This window comes from Myotis yumanensis, unplaced genomic scaffold, assembly GCF_028538775.1.
Source record: "Myotis yumanensis isolate MYYU_CA2020_CCGP unplaced genomic scaffold, mMyoYum1.0.hap1 SCAF_3, whole genome shotgun sequence".
In the NCBI taxonomy this organism is placed as follows: Eukaryota; Metazoa; Chordata; class Mammalia; order Chiroptera; family Vespertilionidae; genus Myotis; species Myotis yumanensis.
In genome coordinates this window covers 110,407,370-110,431,243 of record NW_027223754.1, presented here as the reverse complement: position 1 = coordinate 110,431,243, position 23,874 = coordinate 110,407,370, and the positions used below count along the sequence as shown (strand labels likewise).

The 23,874-nt window shown below is 39.9% G+C and overlaps 1 protein-coding gene across 2 annotated transcripts in view; it reads right to left on the bottom strand.

The window, feature by feature from the left end:
• The window catches only part of RNF17 (ring finger protein 17), a 159,760-nt gene that overhangs the window by 134,424 nt on the left and 1,462 nt on the right, over positions 1-23,874 (bottom strand). For both annotated transcript variants that reach the window (XM_070407527.1, XM_070407528.1), the window contains exons 2-6: positions 22,968-23,059; positions 7,887-7,978; positions 5,931-6,048; positions 4,448-4,528; positions 3,222-3,322 (exon numbers count right to left, since the gene is read on the bottom strand). In XM_070407527.1, the coding sequence (XP_070263628.1) occupies positions 3,222-3,322; positions 4,448-4,528; positions 5,931-6,048; positions 7,887-7,978; positions 22,968-23,059 (484 nt within the window). The remainder of the gene's footprint in view (positions 1-3,221; positions 3,323-4,447; positions 4,529-5,930; positions 6,049-7,886; positions 7,979-22,967; positions 23,060-23,874) is intronic.

The window sequence follows — 23,874 nt, the reverse complement described above, 5'->3', positions numbered from 1 at the left end:
ATATGTAATCTGAACAATAAAAATTTAATAAAAAAAATAAAATTTAAAAAATAAAAATAAAAATAAAGTCAATAAAAACATATTTTTTAAAAAGGGCACTCATACAACTTAACACCAAAAAAACAAACATTTCAATTAAAAACTGGACAGAGGACCAGAATAGATATTTCTCCCACAAAGACATACAGATGGCCAACAGACATATGAAAAAATGCTCAACATCACTAATCATCAGTGAAATGCAAATGAAAAGCACAATGAGATTATCACCTCATGCCTGTCAGAATGGCTATATTAAAAAAAAATCAACAAACAACAAGTGTTGGTAAGGATGTGGAGAAAAGGGAGCTCTTGCACACTGTTAGTAGGCTTGTAAATTAGTGCACCCACTCACTGTGGAAAACAGTATAGAGATTCCTCAAAAATTAAAAATAGAGTTATCAAATATCACATGATCTCACTCATACGTGAAATCCAGTGAACAAAATAAACTGATTAACAAAACAGATCCAGAGATATAGAAGCGTAGAACAGACTGGCGAATCTCTGAGGGAAAGTTGGGGTGGGTGGTGGGTGGGGAGAGATTAACCAAAGAACTTATATGCATATATGCATAGCCCATGAACAAAGACAATAGTGTGGTGAAGGCCTGGGGGAGGGATGGAAAAAGGGGGAGGTGGACGATGGGAAAAAAAGGGGGATCTGTAATACTTTCAACAATAAAGATAAATTTAAAAATATATAGAACTGTCATATGATCCAACAATTCTACTTTTGAGTATTTATCCAAAGAAAACAAAAACACTTTGAAAAGATATATGCACCATGCTCACTGCAGCATTACTAGTAATAGCCAAGATATGAAAACAACCTAGGCATCAACTGGTAGATGAATAAATAAAAATTTCTGTACAAATTAAATATTATTCAGTCAGAAAAAGAATGAAATCTTGGCATTTGTGACAACATGGATAGAACTAAAGGTATTATGCTAAGTGAAGTAAGTTAGAGGATGATTGCCGGGAGCCAGTCCATCCTTGCTGTTTCAAGGGACCTGGCGTATACAGCATACTGTTCTTAATATATTTGCTCCCCTTCTTGGCGCTATGTGTTTTAACCAAAGTCACTTCTCCAAGAAAGGTTGTTTCCCCAGGTAGGAATTTTCCCCTGAGGTTAGGGAGGGGATACAACCCCTTAATTAAGTGCCAGGCGGGTAGTTAAGCTACATAATCTTTACTCCCTGGAATGGAGATAAGAAACGCCCTAACCTTTGTAATAGAAATTGACAGGATTAAAATCGGCTGGTATAAATACGCATGTAACAAGACAATAAACATCAGATCCTAACCAGAACCTAGCCAGAGAACATGGCAAAAGATCCTGGACAGAACCTGGCTACAGAACTTCACTGGAGAACCTAGACAGAACATGGCAAAAGAACCTGGATAGAACCTGGCTAAAGAACCTGGTGACTGAACCTGGCTGGAGAACCTGAAGAACCTGGCTGGAGAACCTAGCGAGAGAACATGGCACCAGAACTTGGTTGGAGATCCTGACCAGAACTTGGTTGGAGTTCCTAACCAGAACTTCGCTGGAGATCCTGGAGGGAGAACCTCGCTATGCTGATGAACTGAAACCAGTTTCCATGTCATTCATTCTTCGCCGACTCCGTCCACACCTTTGGGGACCCATGGACCCGCTGGGATTGGACCCCAGCAGATGATAAATACCATATGATATCACTTATATGTAGAATCTAAAAAATCCCTAAATGAATAATCAAAACAAAACAGACTCATAGATATAGAGAATAAGCTGATGGCTGCCAAAGGGGAGGAGGTGGGGGATGTGAATAAAAATAATGAAAAAATTTAAAAATGGGCAAAGGACTTGAGTAGACATTCTCCCAAAAAAGTACACAAATGGCCAATTTGTAGAAATTTGCATTTTGTAGAAATAAGCACATGAAAAGATACTCAGCAACAGCAATCATTAGGAAAATGCAAATAAAAATCACAATGAGACACAACTTTATATCCATCAGAACGTGATTACAAAAAAACAACAACAAAACACCATAGAAAATAACTCTGTTGGTAAGGATATAGAGAAATTGAAACCATGTACACTGCTGGTGGAAATGTAAAATGTGTAGCCAAAGCAGAAAATAATATGGTGTTTCCTCAGAAATTTAAACTTGAAATTACCATATGCCACTAAACTGTACACTTAAAATGGTTCAAATGGTAAACTTTGTTATGTATATTTTACCACTATAAAATCTGTAAAATAAATGCATGCATAGGACCTATCACTTAAATGTTATAATTAAAGACCAGATGTGACATAACATCAACATGGAAGAATATCACCAAAGAATATCAACTGATTCATTGATAGTGTTCTAGGCATCCTAATGAGATTTTTAAAAAAGTAACTAAGTCTAAAGGACAACATCATTACTAATATATTTCTTTGCACATCACAACTTTTATGATCCTGTTTCTTCAAATGTAAAATGTGAATTAGATTATTGAAGATCACATAAATCAGAGTTTTTAAAAAAGTGATGGATACATAACTGTATATTTGTTTAGAAACAAATATTGGAAAGCATGAGAGCATTACTTGTTCTGTTGCAAATAAACACATGAAAAAATTATGGAACTATGTATAAGAAAATGTTTGCATTTTCCCATGTAAGCTGAATTCTGTAACAAATTTTGCAGATAGTTTCCTGTGCTGCTTTAAGAAAGAAGCTTGTTTATTTTAACAGTTAGCTTTGGAACCAGAAGACAAATTGCCCAAATAATAAAAAAATGTACAAATTGTTCTTCATTTTGAAGTTGTAGTCATCAGCCTGTAGAGACCAACTACTACCTTCCAAACTTGTTTAAAAATTACTCATTACTTGAATCCATATAAGAAATAAAATGGCCGAAGCCGGTTTGGCTCAGTGGATAGAGCATCGGCCTGTGGACTGAAGGGTCCCAGGTTCGATTCCGGTCAAGGGCATGTGCCTGGGTTGCGGGCACATCCCCAGTGGGAGATGTGCAGGAGGCAGCTGGTCGATGTTTCTCTCTCATTGATGTTTCTGGCTCTCTATCTCTCTCCCTTCCTCTCTGTAAAAAATCAATAAAATATATTTTAAAAAAAGAAATAAAATGACAAGTTAATGGTAAAACTTTAGTTTCATTAAGTTTATATTTTTAAGTTATTACCTGGAATCAAGAGAAGTAAAAAGTTGATCAAACTGTTTCTCCAGATCCTTTAAAAGACTGACTGTCTCCTCTTGTGTTTGATTGTGTATGTGTTCAAGCATCTAGGAAGAACATAATACAAAGATCTAATTTGGTACTTTTAATCTGTAGAAATTGTACTGTTCAAAATAATTCTGAAAATAAAAGGCACTTTATGGACTTTTCAAAATAACAACACAAGAGAAGATGAGATGATAAACTTCAAATCCTGGTACCTGTCACATCTTTGTTGGCACTGTATACTGACAAACTGACAAAATGGCCTAGAAAATACACTAACTTTTCTAAACTTGTTTCTTATCCTGTTTTGTCATTACAGGAAATACGTCATTTTAAATAGCTGAATTTCTCTCTGGCACCTTTCCTTAAATTAAAAAAGTAACATTTTAATCCAAGTATTTTTAAAATATTGACTATTCTACAAACTGCATTTTTAAACAAAGAAGTGTTCCTTGAGATCTGTGACCCCTTTTTTTCCTTCAAATTTCTCCCTTTTGGGATGGGAATGTCTATCCTATTCTTGTCCAACCAATTATTTTAGAAGCAAATAATTTACTCCCTAGTTTCACAGATTCACTGTTAAAGAGGAATTTGGCCCTTGAGTTCAACCCATACTTCATTTAGAAGATAATTAGATGAAATTTTGGATTTAGAGCTGACACTGGAATAGGTTAAGACTACGTTGGGTGGGTGAATGAATGTATTTTGCATGTGAGAAGGACATAAGCCTGGGGGAGTGGAGCAGAGGGCAGACTGTTATGAACCACCCCCTCCCAAGTTCATATGTTGAAGCCTTAACTCCCATATCAGCTATAATCTTTTCAGTGCCTTGGCTGTAGATTTGTTGTTTCTTGTTCTTTGTCACCAAATGAATGAGCCTCTCTTTTGGGGAGTGGGGTAAGGGAGAAAAGAAAGTAAGACTCTTTATGTAAGGGTATACAGCCAAGTAATGAGCATGTTAGAAAGATGATCTGCAATGCTCAGAGATAAGAAATCATGGTTCCTTGATAGAGCTTCTTCATTAGTGGGCTGCTAACACAATGCTGTTATTATTGTTATTATTATTATTAATATTATTATTATCATGCTTAATAATCTCTAACTTCAGTCTTAGTATATGCAAGTATACATATTTAAAGAGACTATGCCCTAATAATTGATAGAATTTAATCATTCAAAATGCTTACTTTTATAGCAATATTTAATTGTTCAAAATTATTGCCTGCTATCTTTAGTGCTTCATCAATTTCTTCTGTAGTTTTAGTCTCCTAAAAAGGGGGAGGGGGACCATATACAAATATAAGAATAGATACTTAGATATATTAGTCACAAAAATATCAGGCTACTATTTTGGTTACAAAAGCAACATAGACCTACCAAAGAAATCTGCAAACAATCAAGAAAAATAACACTGTTCATCTTACTTACCCAGTAAGTAAGCATTTTAGAGTTTCAGCTATAGCATTCCAGATTTTTTAAAGATAACTTTTTCAAAAAATAAGATTATGTCCTGGAACCATTTTGAAGTTTAAAACTATCTTGAAAAATTTATCATGGCAATAAATGTACACATGTAAAAATGAACAATTTAAGGAAAATATAATTTGGTTATGCTAACATTTAAACTTGAAGTAAAAGATAGCAAGATTAAGTGCTCTCTCTCATCCACCAGCCCACCAAAAATCTCCTTAACAGCCTTGTCTAGGTGGCTCCGTTGGTTGGAGCATTGTCCCATACACCAAAGGTTGTGGGTTTGATCCCCAGTCAGGGTGCATATGGGAGGCAACTGATCTCAATGTTTCTTTCTCTCTCCCCTCTTCTTCCCCCCTCTCTCAAATCAATAAAAACATATCCTCTGGTGAGGATTAGAAAAAAAGATCTCTGTAACAAAAGGACAATACTTCATTCAACAGCATTTTGGAGTTTGTTCTTTTTTCTAGTCTTAAATTTAAAAAATACCCTAAAGTTATCAGGTGCAGTAACGGGTAAAATTGAATCTTCCATCATCATCATCATCATCATCATCATCATCATCATCAATAACAAATGCCATAGGCCTTTTGGATGCCATTAAAATAATTGGAAAAAATCACACTTAGAATTTAGAAATGTGTACTTTATATACGTTTCACAGAATCTGAATTCAATAACTAGGTTTAAAGGGAAGAAGCTACATATAGGTAAGTATCAAGAACACTAACAGCCGAAACCGGTTTGGCTCAGTGGATAGAGCGTCGGCCTGCGGACTGAAAGGTCCCGGGTTCGATTCCAGTCAAGGGCATGTACCTAGGTTGTGGTCACATCCCCAGTGGGAGATGTGCAGGAGGCAGCTAATCGATGTTTCTCTCTCATCGATGTTTCTAACTCTCTATCTCTCTCCCTTCCTCTCTGTGAAAAGTCAATAAAATATATTTAAAAAAAAAAAAAAAGAACACTAACAGAGTTGTCAAAGGTAGCATGAGCTGCCTTGGGAATAAAAGTGAATCTGTTCAAGCATAGTTTGGAATAAAACAAGAGGTTCAAGTAAGGAGTGTGTTTACCTCTTAACTTTAAGATTTCTAAAAGAATCTGTAATTATAGGAACCTTAAGAGGAGAGGAAATTTAAGCTACCAGAGACAAAATAAAAATGTCTGGCTTCATCTTACTTCACAAAATAACATTTTTCATACCGCCATTACAGCTGATGAATTCAAAACAGTCCTGTGTGTGGATGGTGAACCAATGTGTTCTAAACCAATAGTTAGCTGATCAGCAGTCTTTTTAAAGTCCTGAGAACAATTCTTTATCCTGAAAAATGTCAAGTACATTATTTTAAATACAACATTAATAAAACAGTTTTAACTTTCTATTCTGATGTTTACTCTCTATAAAAAATAATTCATGTGATGACTTGTAAGAACACACACATTGGGTTCTCAATCATCTATGATACGCAAAGAGAGGAAACCATGATTAAATACACTTTCATATAAAACTTAATTTTAATAGAGAATTCAATTCCTTAACAAATTTCTAAAAATAATAGCTTACAGTATAAATTGTGCTTTAATTTCCTAACCACCTTTCCTTACCTGATATTTTTTAGTAGAGATGTTGATAATCATTGAACTGTCTTAAACTCAATTATAGCCAGTACTTATACACATAAATGCCAGCTATTAAAAATGTACTTACATAGCACTGGATAATTTACAAAAAGGTAATGAATTTACTACATAAGTTAATTTTCAAGGAAAAAATTCCATTTCTCATCTATTTTTACCTTTATATCCTCATATTGGCTAGCACACAGTAAGCACTGTGTTTGCTGAATAAGTTACTCAAAACCTATAACAATTTATAGAAGAAACTATGATGTTTAATGTTAATCTTATAAAGAGAAATAGACTAAATAATTTTTAAACATTCAATTACTTTGAAAAGTGAACATCCATGTTCTTAAAAATGAGTGGATTAGCCCTAAGTAGTCCGTATTCAATTCCTACTACAAAATAGTAAAGATAAATCATAAAGAAAATATATTAGATATCAAGGGATGCTTCTATTTAAAATATACAACTACTAGAGGCCCAGTGCACGAAATTCGTGCATGGGTAGGGTCCCTAGGCCTGGCCGGTGATCAGGGCCGATATGTGGGGCAACCGGTGGAGTGATCAGGGGGGCCCCCTCTGGCACCTGCCTTGGCCAGCCTGGCGCTGACTGCTTGCCAGTCCTGTCCCCTGCCACCACCACTGGCCCACTCGCCGGCCAGCCCAGACCCCCAATTGCCCCACCGCCACCACCGGTCACCTCCTTCCCCAGCCCTGATTGTGCACTGGTGGGGTCCCTCAGCCCGGCCTGCACCCTCTCACAATCCGGGACCCCTCAAGGGATGTCAGGGAGCCAGTTTTAGCCCAATCCCGCAGGCCAGGCTGAGGGACCTCACTGGTGCATGAATTCGTGCACCAGGCCTCTAGTCCTCTTATAAATCACCTCTCAATCTACCTTTTCCCCAAATCCTCCACTGTATTGTACTCTTGCTCCTCTCAACAGTCAACAGAGAAGTTCTTATTCTTTCTCCGTGTCTTATTCTCACCCGGCACCAACAGCTTCTGCTAGAATCATACTCAGCTATCCTTGATTTGACATGGTAATCTTGCTTTCCTTTTCTTTCCACTTTTTTTTATATTTTATTGATTTTTTACAGAGAGGAAGGGAGAGGGATACAGAGTTAGAAACATCGATGAGAGAGAAACATCGATCAGCTGCCTCCTGCACACCTCCTACTGGGGATGTGCTCGAAACCAAGGTACATGCCCTTGACCGGAATCGAACCTGGGACCCTTCAGTCCACAGACCGATGCTCCATCCTCTGAGCCAAACCGGTTAGGGCTTTTTTTCCCTCCACTTTAAATAAGGACAAACTAATACTGCTTCCTTAGGAGCTGGATTCTCCATTTAATTAACAGCTAAGACAAATTATAAACTTAAAGAGCACTTTATAAACAATGGGTTAGAAACAATGATCTAAAAATGACATTTTAGTAATGCTAAAATTACTCTTTCAGAAATATATATTTCTGAAAGAGTAATTTTTAATACTGAAGAGAACTTTAAATACTAAAATAAGTGCACATAGAACATACTTTTTAGGCTGCAGTTTGTCCATAAAAGAACCTTCTTTAACATATCCATCTACTGGATAGTATCCTTGTCTAGTATTTATAGATGTAGCAACCTTAGGACAAAATAAGAAAAACAAAAACAGAAAGTCAGTCAATAATTTCTGTTTATGCAGAATTCAACCAACCAATGTGCCATTCACAGATAAATTTGATAATAGCCTTAAAGATCCTTGAAACCTCATTAAATCAAAGAAAAAAGTTGTGTGTGTGTGTGTGTGTGTGTGTGTGTGTATATATATATATATATGTTTTTACCCTATTTTAATCAGTAAACACATCAGTAATTTGGCAATTATGAGTTAAACAGAACATTAAATTAACTAAAACACTTCATTTTATCACAATTCTAAAGAAATGCTTGCAACAATACTTTAAAATTTTACTGTAGCCCTGGCTGGTGTTGCTCAGTGGTTAGAGTGTTGGCCTGTGCACCAAAGGGTAGTGGGTTTGATTCCCAGCGAAGGGCATGTACCTGGGTTGCAGCTTAGTCTCTGGCCCTGGTTGGGGGCATCTGCAGGAGGCAACCAATTGATGTGTGTCTCTCTCACATCGATGTTTCTCTTTCTCTCTCGCTCTCTCTCTCCCCCCCCCACCTCCCTCCATTCCACTATCTCTAAAAAATCAATGGAAAAAATGAGTGAGGATTAAAAAAAACTTTCTGTAAAAATTTTACAATGATATGTTAAGGTATGTACAAAAATTTAAACTTAAGAATAAATCTATAATAATAAAAGCACAATATGTTAACTAGACCGGACATCCTTCCAGACGAAGCCGAAGCTGTGAGGGAAGCCCAGGTCCCAGGTGCCTGCTGGTGGCCGGAGGGAAGCCAGTGCCAGCAGCCGGGAGAAGGAAGGCCTACTCTTGCACACATTTTGTCCATCAGGCCTCTAGTTTAATAAGAAAAATATAAGCTCTAAGAAAAGAAAACCAAGTAACTTATTGGGGATTATAAAACAAGAACTGAATAAATGGAGAATGATATCAGGTTCCTGGAAACAAAGATTTAATATCCTAAACTACAACTAAATATAAACAGAATTCTCAAGTTCACATGGAAAATACATTATGCAAGAATTATAATTTTGACATACCATTTGGGAGAGATTTATCCCACCAGAGAATAAAGCTACTATAATTAAAACACTAGGGTGCTGGCACAATAGAAAACAAGAGTCCTAAAATAGATCCATATATACATGGGAACTTAATACAGAATACAAATAACACTTCAATTAAACAGAAGAGGGAGTATTCAATCATTATTCTGGGAAAGTCAGTTCATCATTCTGAAGAATAAAGTTTATACCTACTTTACAGCATATATGAATAGTTAAAAAGATCAAGTACAAACCTTTAAAAAGCATGATATAAGTATTAAAATATATATATAACTCTGAGATGGGAAGGTTTGTCTAATCAAAGAAAACCAGAAACCAAGAAGGAGGGGGAAAAAGACTAAAGAGGGAAACATTTCTGAAAGGCTAAATGTAATAAAAAATTTAAGTGAAAGATTGGGAGAAAATAGTTAAAAACACAGGACAAAGTGTTAACATCCCTATCACATGAAGTGTTTCTACAAGTTATGAAAATACAAGTCAAAAGGGAAATATGCAAATTCTCTCAAAGGGTCTACTGAAGACGTCTGAAAGTTGCTCAATTTCACTAGTAGTCAGGAAATTGCAATTTAAAACAAGGAGATATCCATTTTTGCCCATCAAACTGCCAAACATTAAAACAAATATGACAAATTGAAATATGACTTTATCTTGGAGCTAGAGATTAACAGAACTTGCTAATGGAATATTTTTGGTAGCAGTAGGTTTGAAGAACTATGTAAATATATAGAGAAAAATTGTGAAAACCACCTAAATGTTTATAATGAATAGATTGGATAAGAATCACACCAATTATGTACAATTGTTTATTATGTAGGCATTAAAAGTAACGCAGGAGACTCTCATGAGAATAAGTTAATGTTGCTAAGAGAAAGCAGATGACAATGTTATGTGGTCTCAAATTTAAATACACATCTTTGATGTGGAAGATGAATGTCTGTCAAGATTTTAAGTATGATACATTATTAATTAGGGGGAAAGTGTTACCTTTAACAAATCACATTGAACCAAATGTTATTTTTAAGAAAACCTCATCTCAAAATTGAAGGCTAAAACCTTAATTTCTATCTGCCTCCTCATTTATTTCCTTTTGACTTGACATTTCATAGTAAGAGGTTAGTGTTATTATCAACAGATTTATTTTTTAAGGAAACATACCCTCAAGATTTTATTGTCACACTAGAGGCCCGGTGCACAAATTCGTAAACAGTGGGGCCCCAAGGCGGGTGGGGATGGGGTCGGGACATGATTGGCCCTCCGGGCAGGCGGTGAGATGCCCTTGCCACCCTGGGATCCTGTCCTGCTGACATTCACGCCGGTTGTCAGGAGCCACCTGGTGGCCGCTTTTATATTGTTTCTTCCTTGCAGAGTGTCTAGGGAGGGGAAGTGACCGCAGTGCTGGAGGCCGACTTCCAGGAAGCCAATAGCACTGTCAGGATCGTGCTGGTGGCACTGGTCCATTGGTGCCTGGCCCGTTCTCCAGAGATTGGACCTGCAGGACTACTGAGAGAGTGAGTGGCTGCCATTGGGCTGGTGGGCCCTGGGCTGGGTTGGTCAGCTGAGTGGCGCTCCCGCTGTGGGAGCACATGGACCACCAGGGGGCAGCTTCTGCATTGAGCATATGTCCCCTGGTGGTGAGTGTGCATCATAATGACCGGTCATTCAGTCGCTTAGGCTTTTATATATAGAGACAATAAAACAAAATATGAAGCTTAGAACTGGATCACTCTTATGTCCTCCCAGTTCAAAATGCTTGCATCTCTTTAGTTTTTTAAAAAAATCTTTATTGTTGAAAGTATTACATATGTCTCCATTTTTCCCCCATTGACCTATTCTACCTGCCCCCGCCATCCTGCCCCAGGCCTTCACCACCCTATTGTCTGTGTCCAGGGGTTATGCATATATGCATACAAGTTCTTTGGTTGATGTCTTCCCACCCAACCACCCTCCCCCACCTTCCCTTAGAGGTTCCATAGTCTATTCCATGCTTCTATGTCTCTGGATCTATTTTGTTCATCAGCTTATTTTGTTCATGAGATTCCACATATGAATGATATCATGTGATACTTACCTGTCTCTGATTGGCTTATTTCGCTCAGCATAATACTTTCCAGGTCCATCCATGCTGTTGCAAATGGTAAGAGTTCTTTATTTTTTACAGCTGCATATTATTCCATTGTGTAAATGGACCACAGCTTTCTTATCTACTTATCTGCTAATGGGCACTTGGGCTGTTTCCAAATTCTGGCTATCATAAATTGTGCTATGAACATAGGGATGCATATATTCTTTCTGATGTTTGTTTCTTAAAATATATTTCTCGAAGTGGGATCACTGTGTCAAATGAGAATTCCATTTTCAATTTTTTGAGGAAACTCCATACTGTTTTACAGTGCTGAACTAGTCTGCATTCCCACCATCAGTGTACTGGGGTTCCCTTTTCTCCACATCATCACCAACAATTGTCATTTGATGATTTGTTGATGGTAGCCATTCTGACAGGTATGAGGTGATACCACACTGTTGTTTAATTTGCATCTCTCCGATGATTAGTGACTTTGAGCATTTTTTCATATGTATCTTGGCCATCTGTATGTCCACTTTGGAGAAGTGTCTATTTAGGTCCTTTGTCCATTTTTTACTTGGATTGTCTTCCTTTTATTAAGTTGTATGAGTTCCTATATATTTTGGAAATTAACCCCTTATTGTTGTATCATTTCCAAATATGTTCTCCCAGTGTGCTCCCTTTTCATTTTGTTGATGGCTTCTTTTGCTGTGCAGAAGCTTATTTTTATGTACTCCCATTTGTTTTTCTCCTTAGTTTCCTTTGCTCTGAGATATGTATCTGTAAACATATTGCTACAAGAGATGTCTAAGATTTTTATGCCTATGGTTTCTTCTAGGATTTTTATGGTTGCACAACTTACATTTAAGTCTTTTATACATTTTGAGTTTATTCTTGTGTATGGTATAAATTGGTTGTCTAGTTTCATTTTCTTGCATATACCTTTCCAATTTTCCAAACACCATTTATTGAAGAGACTGTCTTGACTCCCTTTGACTCCACTGTATTCTCTTGCCTCCTTTGTCAAATATTAAACATAATGATTTGGATTGATTTCAGGGTTCTCTGTTCTGTTCCATTGATCTATATGCCTATTCTTATGCCAGTCATGGGCTGTTCTGAGTACTGTAGTATAACTTGATATCTGGTAATGTGATTCCTCTAACTCTGTTCTTTCTCAAGATTGTTGCCCCTATTTGGGGTCATATTTGGTTCCATATACATTTTTGGAGCGTTTGTTCTAGAACTGTGAAATATGCTGTTGGTCTTTTATTAGGGACTAGAGGCCCGGTGCATGAATTCGTGCACCAATGGGGTTCCTCAGCCTGGCCTGCGGGATTGGGCTGAAACTGGCTCTCAGACATCCCCTGAGGGGGTCCCGGATTGTGAGAGAGTGCAGGCTAGGCCAAGGAACCCCACCGGTGCATGATGGGGGATGGGGCAGGAGGTTGGCCAGCCGGGGAGGGACCAGACCATGGGAGGGCTCCAGGGCATGTCTGGCCTGTCTCACTCAGTCCTGATCGGCTGGACCCCAGCATCAAGCTAACCTACTGGTCAAAGTGTCTGCCCCCTGTTGGTTAGTGCACATCATAGCGACTGGTCAACTGTCTTCCCCCTGGTGGTCAGTGCACATCATAGCGAATGGTTGAGTGGCCTTAGCATATCATTAGCATATTACCCTTTGATTGGTTGAACGGATGACTGGACGACTGGACACTTTGCATATTAGGCTTTTATTATATAGGATTGCATTGAATCTATAGATTGCTTTGGGTAGTATTTGGGTAGACATTTTAATAATGTTGATTCTACCAATCCATGTACATGGTATATTCTTCCACTTGATTATATCTTCCTCTATATCTTTTTCAATGTCCTGTAGTTTTCCAAGCACAGGTTTATTACTTCCTTGGCTAAGTTTATTCCTAAGTATGTTAAATTTTTTATTGCAATGGTAAATGGGATTTTTAGTCTCTCTGAGAGTTCATTATTGGTATATAAAAATGCCAAGGATTTCTAGGTGTTAATTTTGTATCCTACTACCTTGCCGAATTCATTTATTACATCTAGTAGTTTTCTGATGGAGTATTCAGTGTTTTTTAGGTACAATATCATGTCACCTGCAAATAATAATAGTTTTACTTCCTCCTTTCCAATCTGGATGCCTTTTATTTCTTCTTGTCTGATTGTTGTGCCTGGAACTTCCAGTACAATCTATACTAATAATAGAGGAATATGCAAACTGTCCGGGACGCCGTCACAGTAACAGTAATGACCAAACAGCAAGCTGTATGGGGCGACAAGGCCAGCAGGGGGGTTAGTGAGGGATGACCAAAGGACTGAACAGCAGGCTGTGTGGGGTGACCAGGCCAGCATGGGGGGGCAGTTGGGGGCGACCAGGTTGGCGGGAGGGGGCAGTAAGAGGCAACCAGGCCAGCGGGGGGGGGGGGCAGTTGGGGGTGACCAGGCCGGCGGGGGGGGGGGGGGGGGCGGGGCAGTTAGGGGCAATCAGGCCGGTAGGCAGAAGCAGTTAGGGGTGATCAGGCTGGCATGGGGGGCAGTTAGGGGTAATAAGGCAGGCAGGCAAGTGAGCAGTTAGAAGCCAGCAATCCCAGATTGTGAGAGGGATGCCCTTCCCCTGGGGGGTCCGGATTGGAGAAGGTGCAGGCTGGGCTGAGGGGACATCCCCCCGTACACGAATTTCATGCACCAGACCTCTAGTCCTATATAATAAAAGCCTAATATGCTAAGTGTCCAGTTGGCTGTTCAACCAATCAAAGCGTAATATGTTAATGATATGCTAAGGCCACTCAACAACTTGCTATGATGTGCACTGACCACCAGGGGGCAGACCTCCGACTGGTAGGTTAGCTTACTGCTAGGTTCTGGCCAATCAGGACTGAGCAAGACAGGCTAAACACACCCTGGAGCCCTCCCGCAGTCCCTCCCCAGCTGGCCAACCTCCCGCATCCCTCCCAAGCCCCAATTGTGCACTGGTGGGGTCTCTTAACCTGGCCTGCAATACAGGACCCCTAAGGGGATATTGGAGAGCCGGTTTCGGCCCAGACCCACAGGCCAGGCCGAAGGACCCCACTGGTGCACGAATTCGTGCACTGGGCCTCTAGTGTTGAATAAGAGGGGTGAGGGCATCCCTGTCTTGTTCCTGTTCTCAATGGAAATGGTTTTAGTTTTTTCCCATTGAGTATGATGTTTGCTGTAGATTTGTCATATATGTCCTTTATCATGTTGACATATACTCCCTCTATTCCCACTTTGCTGAGAGTTTTTATCAAATATGGGTGTCGTTTTTTGTCAAATGCTTTTTATGCACCTATTGATCTGATCATGTGATTTTTGCCTTTCAATTTGTTTATGTGATGTATCACATTTATTGATTTGCAAATATTCTACCAGCCTTGCATCCCCGGAATAAATCACAATCGGTCATGTTGTATGATCTTTTTAATATATTGCTGGATCAGATTTGCTAAAATTTTGTTGAAGATTTTAGCATCTATGCTTATCAGGGATATTGGCCTGTAATTTTCTTTGCAGTGTCTTTATCTGGTTTTAGAATTACGGTAATTCTGGCCTCGTAAAAAGAGGTTGGAAGTATTTCTTCCTCTTGAATTTTTTTGGAAGAGTTTGAAGTGGACAGGTGCTAGTTCTTTAAAAGTTTGGTAAACATCCCCTATGAAGCCTTCCAGACCAGGGCTTTTGTTTGCTGGAAGTTTTTTTTATTATTACTGCTTCAATTTCATCAGTAGTTATCAGCCTATTCAGGTTTTCTGATTCTTCCTGAGTCTTGGAAGATTGTATTTTTCTAGGAATATGTCCATTTCACCCTGGTTGCCCAGTTTATTGCAATATAGTCATTCATAGTACTTTTATATTTCTGTGGGGTCTGTTGTTACTTCACCTCTTTTGTTTCTGATTTTGAGTCCTCTCTCTGTTTCTTGATGAGTCTGCCTAAAGGTTCATCAATCTGGTTTATCTTTTGAAAGAACCAGCTCTTAGTTTTATTGATCTTTTATCTACACTAATAAAAAAGAAGCTTGCAAATTGGTGTCACTCCGCTATGCCCACCAGCCAATCAGAGCAACTATGCAAATTAACCCAACAATGATGGCAGTTAATTTGAAAATGCAGGCACGGAGCGAAGACTGAAGACGACTGAAGACTGAAGAGGCTTGGCTTCTCCGCTGCAGCAGGAGTGGAGAAGCCAAGCCTCGCTGCGGCCACAGCGGAGAAGCCAAGCCTTGCTGCTGTGGCCGGAGCAGAGAAGCCAAGCCTCGCTGCTGTGGCTGGACCAAAGGCCTGGGTCCTGGGTGCTGGAGGAAAACCAGTGCCGGCAGCCAGGGGAAGGAAGGCCTATTGCGCGAATCTTCGTGCAACGGGACTCTAGTATATATCTATCTATCTATACATATAAATACATATTTTTTAGTCTATGTCATTTATTTCCATCTGATCTTTAGTATTTCCCTCCTTCTACTTACTTGGGTTTTTCTTATTGTTCTCTTTCTATTTTTTTAAATTGTAGAATTAGATACCTTATTAAGAGTTTTTCTTATTTGGTTTTTTTGTTTTGTTTGTTTTTTGTTTTTTGTTTTTAGATAGGCCTGTAGTGCTATGAACTTCCCTCTCAGGATGGCTTTCACTTTGTCCCACAGAGTTTGGGTTGTAGTGAGTTCATTTTCATTTGTTTCCAGGATGTTTTTTATTTTCTCTTTGATCTTTTTGGTAACCTATTCATTGTTTAATAGCATGCTATTTAGCCTCCATGTGTTTGAGAATTTTTGAGTGTTTTTATTACAGTTAATTTCTCATTCCATGCCATTGTGATCTAAGAAGATGCTTGATATGATTTCAATCTTCTTGAACTTGTAGAGATTTGGCCTGTGTCCTAACATGTGGTCTATTTTTTAAAATGTCCCATGTGCACTTGAGAAGAATGTATATTCTGTAGCTTTGGGGTGAAAAGCTCTGAAAATGTCAATTTCATTTGATCGAGTGTATTGTTTAGGATGGCTGTTTCCTTGTTAATTTTTTGTCTAGAAGATCTATCCAGTGATGTCCATAGGGTATTAAAGTCCCCTACTATGATAGTATTGCTGTCACTCTCTCCCTTGATATCCTCCAGAAGATATTTTTATGTATTTGGATGCCCCTGTATTGGGTACATATGTTTACCAGAGTTATATCCTCTTGTTTTATTGATTTCTTCAGTATTATGAAGTGGCCTTCATTATCTCTTGTTATGGCCTTCATGTTGAGGTCTATTTTGTAAGATGAGTATTGCTACCCCACCTTTCTTTTCCATTTCCATTTGCCTGGAAAAGTTTTTTCCATCCTTTCAATTTCAGTCTGTGTGAATCCTTTACTCTGAGGTTGGTCTCTGTAGACAGTACACATATGGGTTATGTTTTTTTAGCCACTCAGGTACCCTATAACCTTTGGTTGGAGTATTTAAGCCATTTATATTTAAGGTTACTACAGGCCCGGTGCACAAAAATTTGTGCACTCAGGAGGGTCCCTCAGCCCGGCCTGTGCCCTCTGGGATCCCTCAGGGAATGACCACCTGCTGGCTTAGGCCCGCTCCCTGGGGAATTGGGCCTAAGCTGGCAGTCAGACATCCCTCTGACAGCCTGGCAGCCCTTGGGGGATGTCCACTTGCCAGCAGGGAGAAGGCCTAGCTGCAGTTGGACATCCTTAGCACTGCTGAGGAGGTGGGAGAGGCTCCCACCACTCCCAGCACTGTACTGGCAGCTGTCAGCCTGGCTTGTGGCTGAGCAGAGCGGCCCCTGTGGGAGCACACTGACCACCAGGGGCAGCTCCTGCATTGAGCGTCTGCCCCCTGGTGGTCAGTGTGTGTCATAGTGACCAGTGATTCCCAGTCTTTCTGCTGTTAGGGTCAATTTGCATATTACCCTTTTATTATAAAGGATAGAGGCCTGGTGCACGGGTGGGGACCGGCTGGTTTGCCCTGAAGGGTGTCCCAGATCAGGGTAGGGGTCCCACTGGGGTGCCTGGCCAGCCTGGATGAGGGGCTGAGGGCCGTTTTCAGACTGGCCACACCCCCTTCAGGGAGGGGGGGGGTCCCCGCTGGGGTGCCTGGCCAGCCTGGATGAGGGGCTGATGGCTGTTTTCAGGCTGGCCACACCCCTTTTAGGGTGGGGGTCCCCACTGGGGTGCCTGGCCAATCTGGATGAGGGGCTGAGGGTTTTCAGGCTGGTCAAGCCTGCCGGCGACTGAAGCTCCCAGCCTCTCCTTTTTTTTTTTTATTCTGGGATTTAGTTACCTTCTACAATTGAAACTTTGTTGCTGCTCCAGTTCCGAGGCCATGGCCTGCTGAAAGCAGGTATCTGGGGTTTGTTTAGCTTCTATAATTGCAACTTTGTTGCTTAGAGTGGAGCTCAGAGCCCGGCCGCAGCAGGAAGGAAGCTTGGCTTCCTCCATCACTGGAGCAAGCAAGCCTCCTGCTCGCTTCAGCTGCGTGGCTGTGGCTGCCGGCCACCATCTTTGTTGGTGGTTAATTTGCATATCTCGCTGATTAGCCAATGGGAAGCGTAGTGGAGGTACAGTTAATTTCAATCTTTGTCTATTATTAGATAGGATTATCTGTTGATTGGATAAACTATCCTTTCTTTGTGCACAATATATTTTTGGACTCAGGTCTGAAAGATAAATAAAATGCCAGTATTTCTGGAATGATGCCTAAGTATGATCCTATTTGAAACAAAATCTGCCACCTTGCTGTGCAAAATTATAGGATGGATCTCCTAACTAATAAAGAGGGAATATGCTAATTGACTGCTATGCCCTCACAAGATGCGGCGCCCACAGCCAATAAAGAGGGAATATGCTGGGCGCAGGTCGAGGCAAACGCCCCGAGAGAGAATCCTGACAGGAGAGAACCAAGATGGCGGCATAGGTTAACGCTGGAGTTTGTTGCCTCAAACAACCACTTCAAAAATACAACTAAAAGACGGAACGGACATCACCCAGAACCACAGGAAGACTGGCTGAGGAGAGATTCTACAACTAGAAGAAAAGAGAAATCCATACCGAGACTTAGAGGAGGCGCAGTGCAGAGGTGAAATACTAAGGTGCGGAGGTGCGCGTGGAGTGGGCCGGCGGCGGAGGGCTCGGTTGTTGTTTTCAATCGGGAGGGAGTTTCAGACTCTGAGCTCCAGTTCCGGGCGAGTCTCTAGGGACCCAGACTCAAACGGGAGGAGCGGGAAGGCAGCTTTCTCTCCGAGGTTTGCAGCAGTTGCAGAGATGCTGGGGACAGAACTGAGAGCAGCCTTAACTGCTCGCTCCGCCCACCCTGTTGATCCCCGGGGACCCGCCCCACCCAAGCCCTGCACAGAGGCATTTGCCCGATAGCCTCAGGCAAAGGCTAGATTAGCACCGCCCTAGAGATTCAGCACAGAAGCTCTCCTACTGCAGACACAGCTGACTCTCATAGCCAGTTAGCCTGGAGGTCAATTCACCCCTAGTATTGCCGACAAAAATTAAGGCTTAACTACAACAAGACTGCACACAAAGACCACAAGGGGGTGCACCAAGAAAGCATAAAAAATGCGGAGACAAAAAAACATGACAGAAATGGAGGATAAAGAGCTAAAAAACGCACTTTTGAGGGCTTTCAATAATTTGCTAGAAACTGCCAATAAACTTGATGAGAGCCTCAAGAAATCTAATGAGACCCTCGATGTTGTGATAAAGAACCAACTAGAAATTAAGCATTCACTGACTGAAATAAAGAATATTACACAGACACCCAACAGCAGACCAGAGGAGCGCAAGAATCAAGATTTGAAATGCAAAGAAGCAAAAAACACCCAACCGGAAAAGCAAAATGAAAAAAGAATCCGAAAATAAGAAGACAGTGTAAGGAGCCTCTGGGACAGTTTCAAATGCACCAACATCAGAATTATAGGGGTACCAGAAGATGAGAGACAGCAAGATATTGAAAACCTATTTGAAGAAATAATGACAGAAAACTTCCCCTACCTGGTGAAAGTGCAGAGAACCCCAAACAAAAGGAATCCAAAGAGGACCACACCAAGACACATCATAATTAAAATGCCAAGAGCAAAAGACAAAGAGAGAATCTTAAGAGCAGCAAGAGAAAGAGACTCAATTACCTACAAGGGAATACCCATACGACTGTCAGCTGATTTCTCAACAGAAACTTTGCAGGCCAGAAGGGAGTGGCAAGAAATATTCAAAGTGATGAATACCAAGAACCTACAACCAAGATTACTTTATCCAGCAAAGCTATCATTCAGAATTGAAGGTCAGATAAAGAGCTTCACAGATAAGGAAAAGCTAAAGGAGTTCATCACCACTAAACCAGTATTATACAAAATGCTGAAAGGTATCCTTTAAGAAGAGGAAGAAGAAGAAAAAGGTAAAGATACAAATTATGAACAACAAATACACATCTATCAACAAGTGAATCTAAGAATCAAGTGAATAAATAATCTGATGTACAGAATGAACTGGTGATTAGAATGAGTCAGGGACATAGAAAGGGAATGGACTGACTATTCTTGGGGGGGAAAGGGGAGTGGGAGATGCGGGAAGAGACTGGACAAAAATCGTGCACCTATGGATAAGGACAGTGGGTGGGGAGTGAGGGCGGAGGGTAGGGTGGGAACTGGGAGGAGGGGAGTTGCGGGGGGAAAAAAAGAGGAACAAATGTAGTCTGAACAATAAAGATTTAATTTAAAAAAAAAAAAGAGGGAATATGCTAATTGACTGCCATGCCCTCAAAGATGGTGGCGCCCACAGCCACAAGATGAGAGCACCCAGCCCTCTCAGCCCCGCCAGGGTGGCAGGCGCACAGCACAGCCAGGCCACCCCCAGGCAGGTCTGGCCGCCCCACGCAACTGCCTCCGGAGTCCCCCAGTCCCCAGCCCTCCAGCCGCCCAGGGCCAGCCCAAGTCGCAGGCAAGCCTCAAATGGTGGCTGCCCAGCTGCCCAGGGCCAGCCCAAGTCGCAGGCAAGCCTCAAATGGTGGCTGCCCAGCTGATGCCCGAGGCACAGGCAAACCTCGGATGGCGGCTGCCCAGCCACCCAGGGCCGCCCGAGGCTCAGTTAACCAGGGCTGGCAGAGACTTGCGCTGCCAGCAGTGGCAGCAGCAGAGGTGTGACGGGGGCGTTGCCTTTCCCTGATCGCCGGGTCACCTCCCGCCCCTAAGGGCTCCCAGACTGTGAGAGGGGGCAGGCCGGGCTGAGGGACCCCTCTCCAGTGTATGAATTTTCATGCACCAGGTCTCTAGTTATTAACCATTAATATCAATCAAAAGCACAGAAGGGATAGTAAAAAACCCTATACAACTATAAAAGATAAAGAATGGTAGATAAATAGTATTCAACCAAACTCAGAAATAAAAACAAATGCATACCCTTAATCCTGAATGAAATCATTTTAGGCTTAAGTTTGAAATAAATAACATTACCTTAAACATTACAGATAAATTATAAATATAAGTCTAATGTAAATACAGCTACTTAAATCTTTATAGGGCACATACTTTTTAGGGTACATACGTAAGTTAAAAGCAATAAACTATACTCCTTAAGTATTCTATACATTCACACTCTCATTAATTTAGACTAGATTCTCCCATTCTCTCTTATTCCATATAAATACTAGACATCATCAAAAATCTAAACTTTAAAAACTAATAAGAGTGGTAACAATTTCAGGAAGGTTTCTTGAAGGACTCCTTTAAATAGCAATCAGCTTTAGTGCGTCTGAAGAATCTGAATATAGTCCCTTGCTAATAGCACCAGGAAGGGGGAGAAAGAATGGAATGATGGGACAAATCACATGTCTCCCAAAGACAGTCAGAACTAGTCAGAATGATACAAAATAGATTTATCACGACCTTAAAATCAAAATCAATTATTTGTAAACACACTATAAACATCTGTATAGATGTTATCCAAAATAATACAGTATAATGTTTTAAAACCATTAAACATGAAATCATTTGCCAAAAATGGGAAAAAGTTATTATAATAAATTTGACTGTGTTTAAATATTAGAACAGAATGGATATAGGCAGAAACAGTTCTGGCTGCCTGTTTCTTCCCTTTCCCTTACTCTTTTCCCATCACAAGATGGAATGGGTCAGGATCTTCCTTTACAACTACAAGAGCTAGATCCACTCACCCCTTGTCTTAGCTATGTAGCCAACCACATAGGAACCTACTCTCAAGAAAGGAAATGGAATAAGAATTTCCCACAATTGCCTTGGCTGTTGTTGCTCAGTGGTTATAGCGTTGGCCCAAGCAACAAAGGATTGCAGGTTCAATTACTGGTCAAGGGAGTGTACCTGGATTGCAGGTTCAAACTCCGGCCCCAGGTGGGGTGCCCTTGGAAGGCAACCAATCCATTTGTCTCTCTCACATCAATGCTTCTCTCTCTCTCCCTTTCTCTTCTTCCTTCCACTTTTTCTAAAGATCAATGGTAAAAATATCCTCCGCTGAGGATTTACAAAACAAAATAAAAAAAATAATTTCCCACAATGAAGGCCTTAATTTGTAAAAGTATATAATTCTAAAACAGACATCTTCTAATATGTACATGTTTCTGCTACAATTAAAAATTTCACAAATTTATATACATATGTATATATGTATTTTTACCATGTTTAACCTGCAAACCAGTTGATCCACACCTAAATAACCAAGGGTTGACTACAACACTTATTTTAATGGTCTTGAAGCTTGTAGAGAACTTTTACATACTTCAAATTTGACTCTTACAATCCTATGAGATAAAGCAGGTATTATTTCCATCAGACAAATAAGGAACCTTGGGGTTAGTGTCACAGAACTAGGATTGTATTCCACCTCTTCGGCCTCCAGAGTAATTGTTTGCCATACTGCTACAGAAAACAATAAATACAAACCCTCATCATCTGATCTCTCAAGTGGAACATTAAGAATTTAGAGATTAAGACAACTTTCCTGAAACATACTAAACTATATAAAACAAGTTCCATTTGTATTTGTAGCAAATGGGAACAATGTTCATTAAATTTTATTTTAAATCCTTGACCTGTTCTCATTATTATGGGTCCATAGTTTTAGTTCCAGTGCAACTGTACTATTTTTAATGCTTCTGAAGTAAACATTAACTTTAGGCCACTGTTTTGTTTTTCTTTTTATACTATGGCATCTCTACAAATATAAATTTGATGACACCCAAAGATTGAGGGGCAGGTGGTGTTCAAAATTTGAATAGTTTTGATGTGGGAAAAAAGGATACAGATTTGAATACTTCACTAAAATTAAAATAAATAGAACGAATTTTCTTTTTTTTTTTTTTAATCCTCACCCGAGGATATTTTTCCACTGATTTTTTAGAGAGAGTGGAAAGGGAAAGGGTGATACTGAGAGAATCATTGATGTGAAAGATACACATCGACTGGTTGCCTCCTGCATGCACCCCAACCAGGGCCAGGGAACCTACAACCAAGGTATGTGCCCTTGACCAGAATTGAACCCGGGACTCTTCAGTTCATGGGCTGATGCTCTTATCCACTGACCTAAATCGGCTAGGGTGAGAACCAATTTTCCACAGAATTCTCCTCAGAGTCAAAATATGTATGCTGATTAATGTATGACCTTAACTGGGTATTCTTCTTGATCACTTTGAACAATTATAAAATGGATGGGAAAAGCTTTGTATTTTGTTAGGCTTCTTGGCTTAAAGATTCAGTAGTAAAAACGCAATTAAAAAGTTTCTAATCAGAAATATGTTTTATTTTGCTAACATTTTTACCTTTAACATTAGGTTTTAATGTATTCAATATGAAAGATGGTAAAACTTACCTCACAAGCAGGGCATATAATTGTGCTATATTCTTCAGTTAATAAACACAGTTCACATAAAGCATGTCCACACTGAAATTCATGGTGGTGACCTATTGATGAAATTATGCATTAATCTTTCTACAGTTTGTTAACATTGTGCAGCATTAGTTAGAGTGGAAAGTTAAAGGGATTCTCTCGCATAGGAAGATCACAAAGTTAGTAATGGATGACTTATTAAACAAAATTCATGGAGAACATATACAAGTCAGAAGGAGGGAGAAAGAGAAGAAAAGCCAGGTAGAGTTATATAATATTGTTTGCATTAATTTAAGATAGTGTTTGGTACCTATGATACTTTCAATTTGCCATATCTTATAATCATACAAAGTGCTCTGACATACTTCATTGCCTCTGTGTAAACATTATGGCTAAGTAGGCTGGGAATGTTATATGCAACCTGGAGATGGAGAAACATTTTGGTGGTGTGGCTAATTAAATGGTATAATCCAGACTCCAGCCTATTTATGTTTCCAATGCAATGTTCTTTCTACTTGATCATACTGCCCTCTACTAATTTATATTTGCCATCCTGTGAAGTGGACAGGGAGGGCAGATATGAAACACTGGCAGGACCCCACTCTTACAATGATCTAAGACACTGGCAAGGACAAGGACAGAAGCCAGATGCTATTACTATCACACACACAACCCACATAAAGATCATTTTCACAAAAATAGCTTTTATAAGGGAAATACCATAATCTTAATTGAAAACCTATTATCAAGCTTTTATCGCTAAGTAGAATTTGAAGTTTATAACATTAGGCATATTTTTAGCTATGTAACTTCAAAAATGTCATTTTAAAAGACTTTGCAAGACAAAAAGGAAAAAGGAACTAGATAAAATCAGTCATCTTTTACCAGC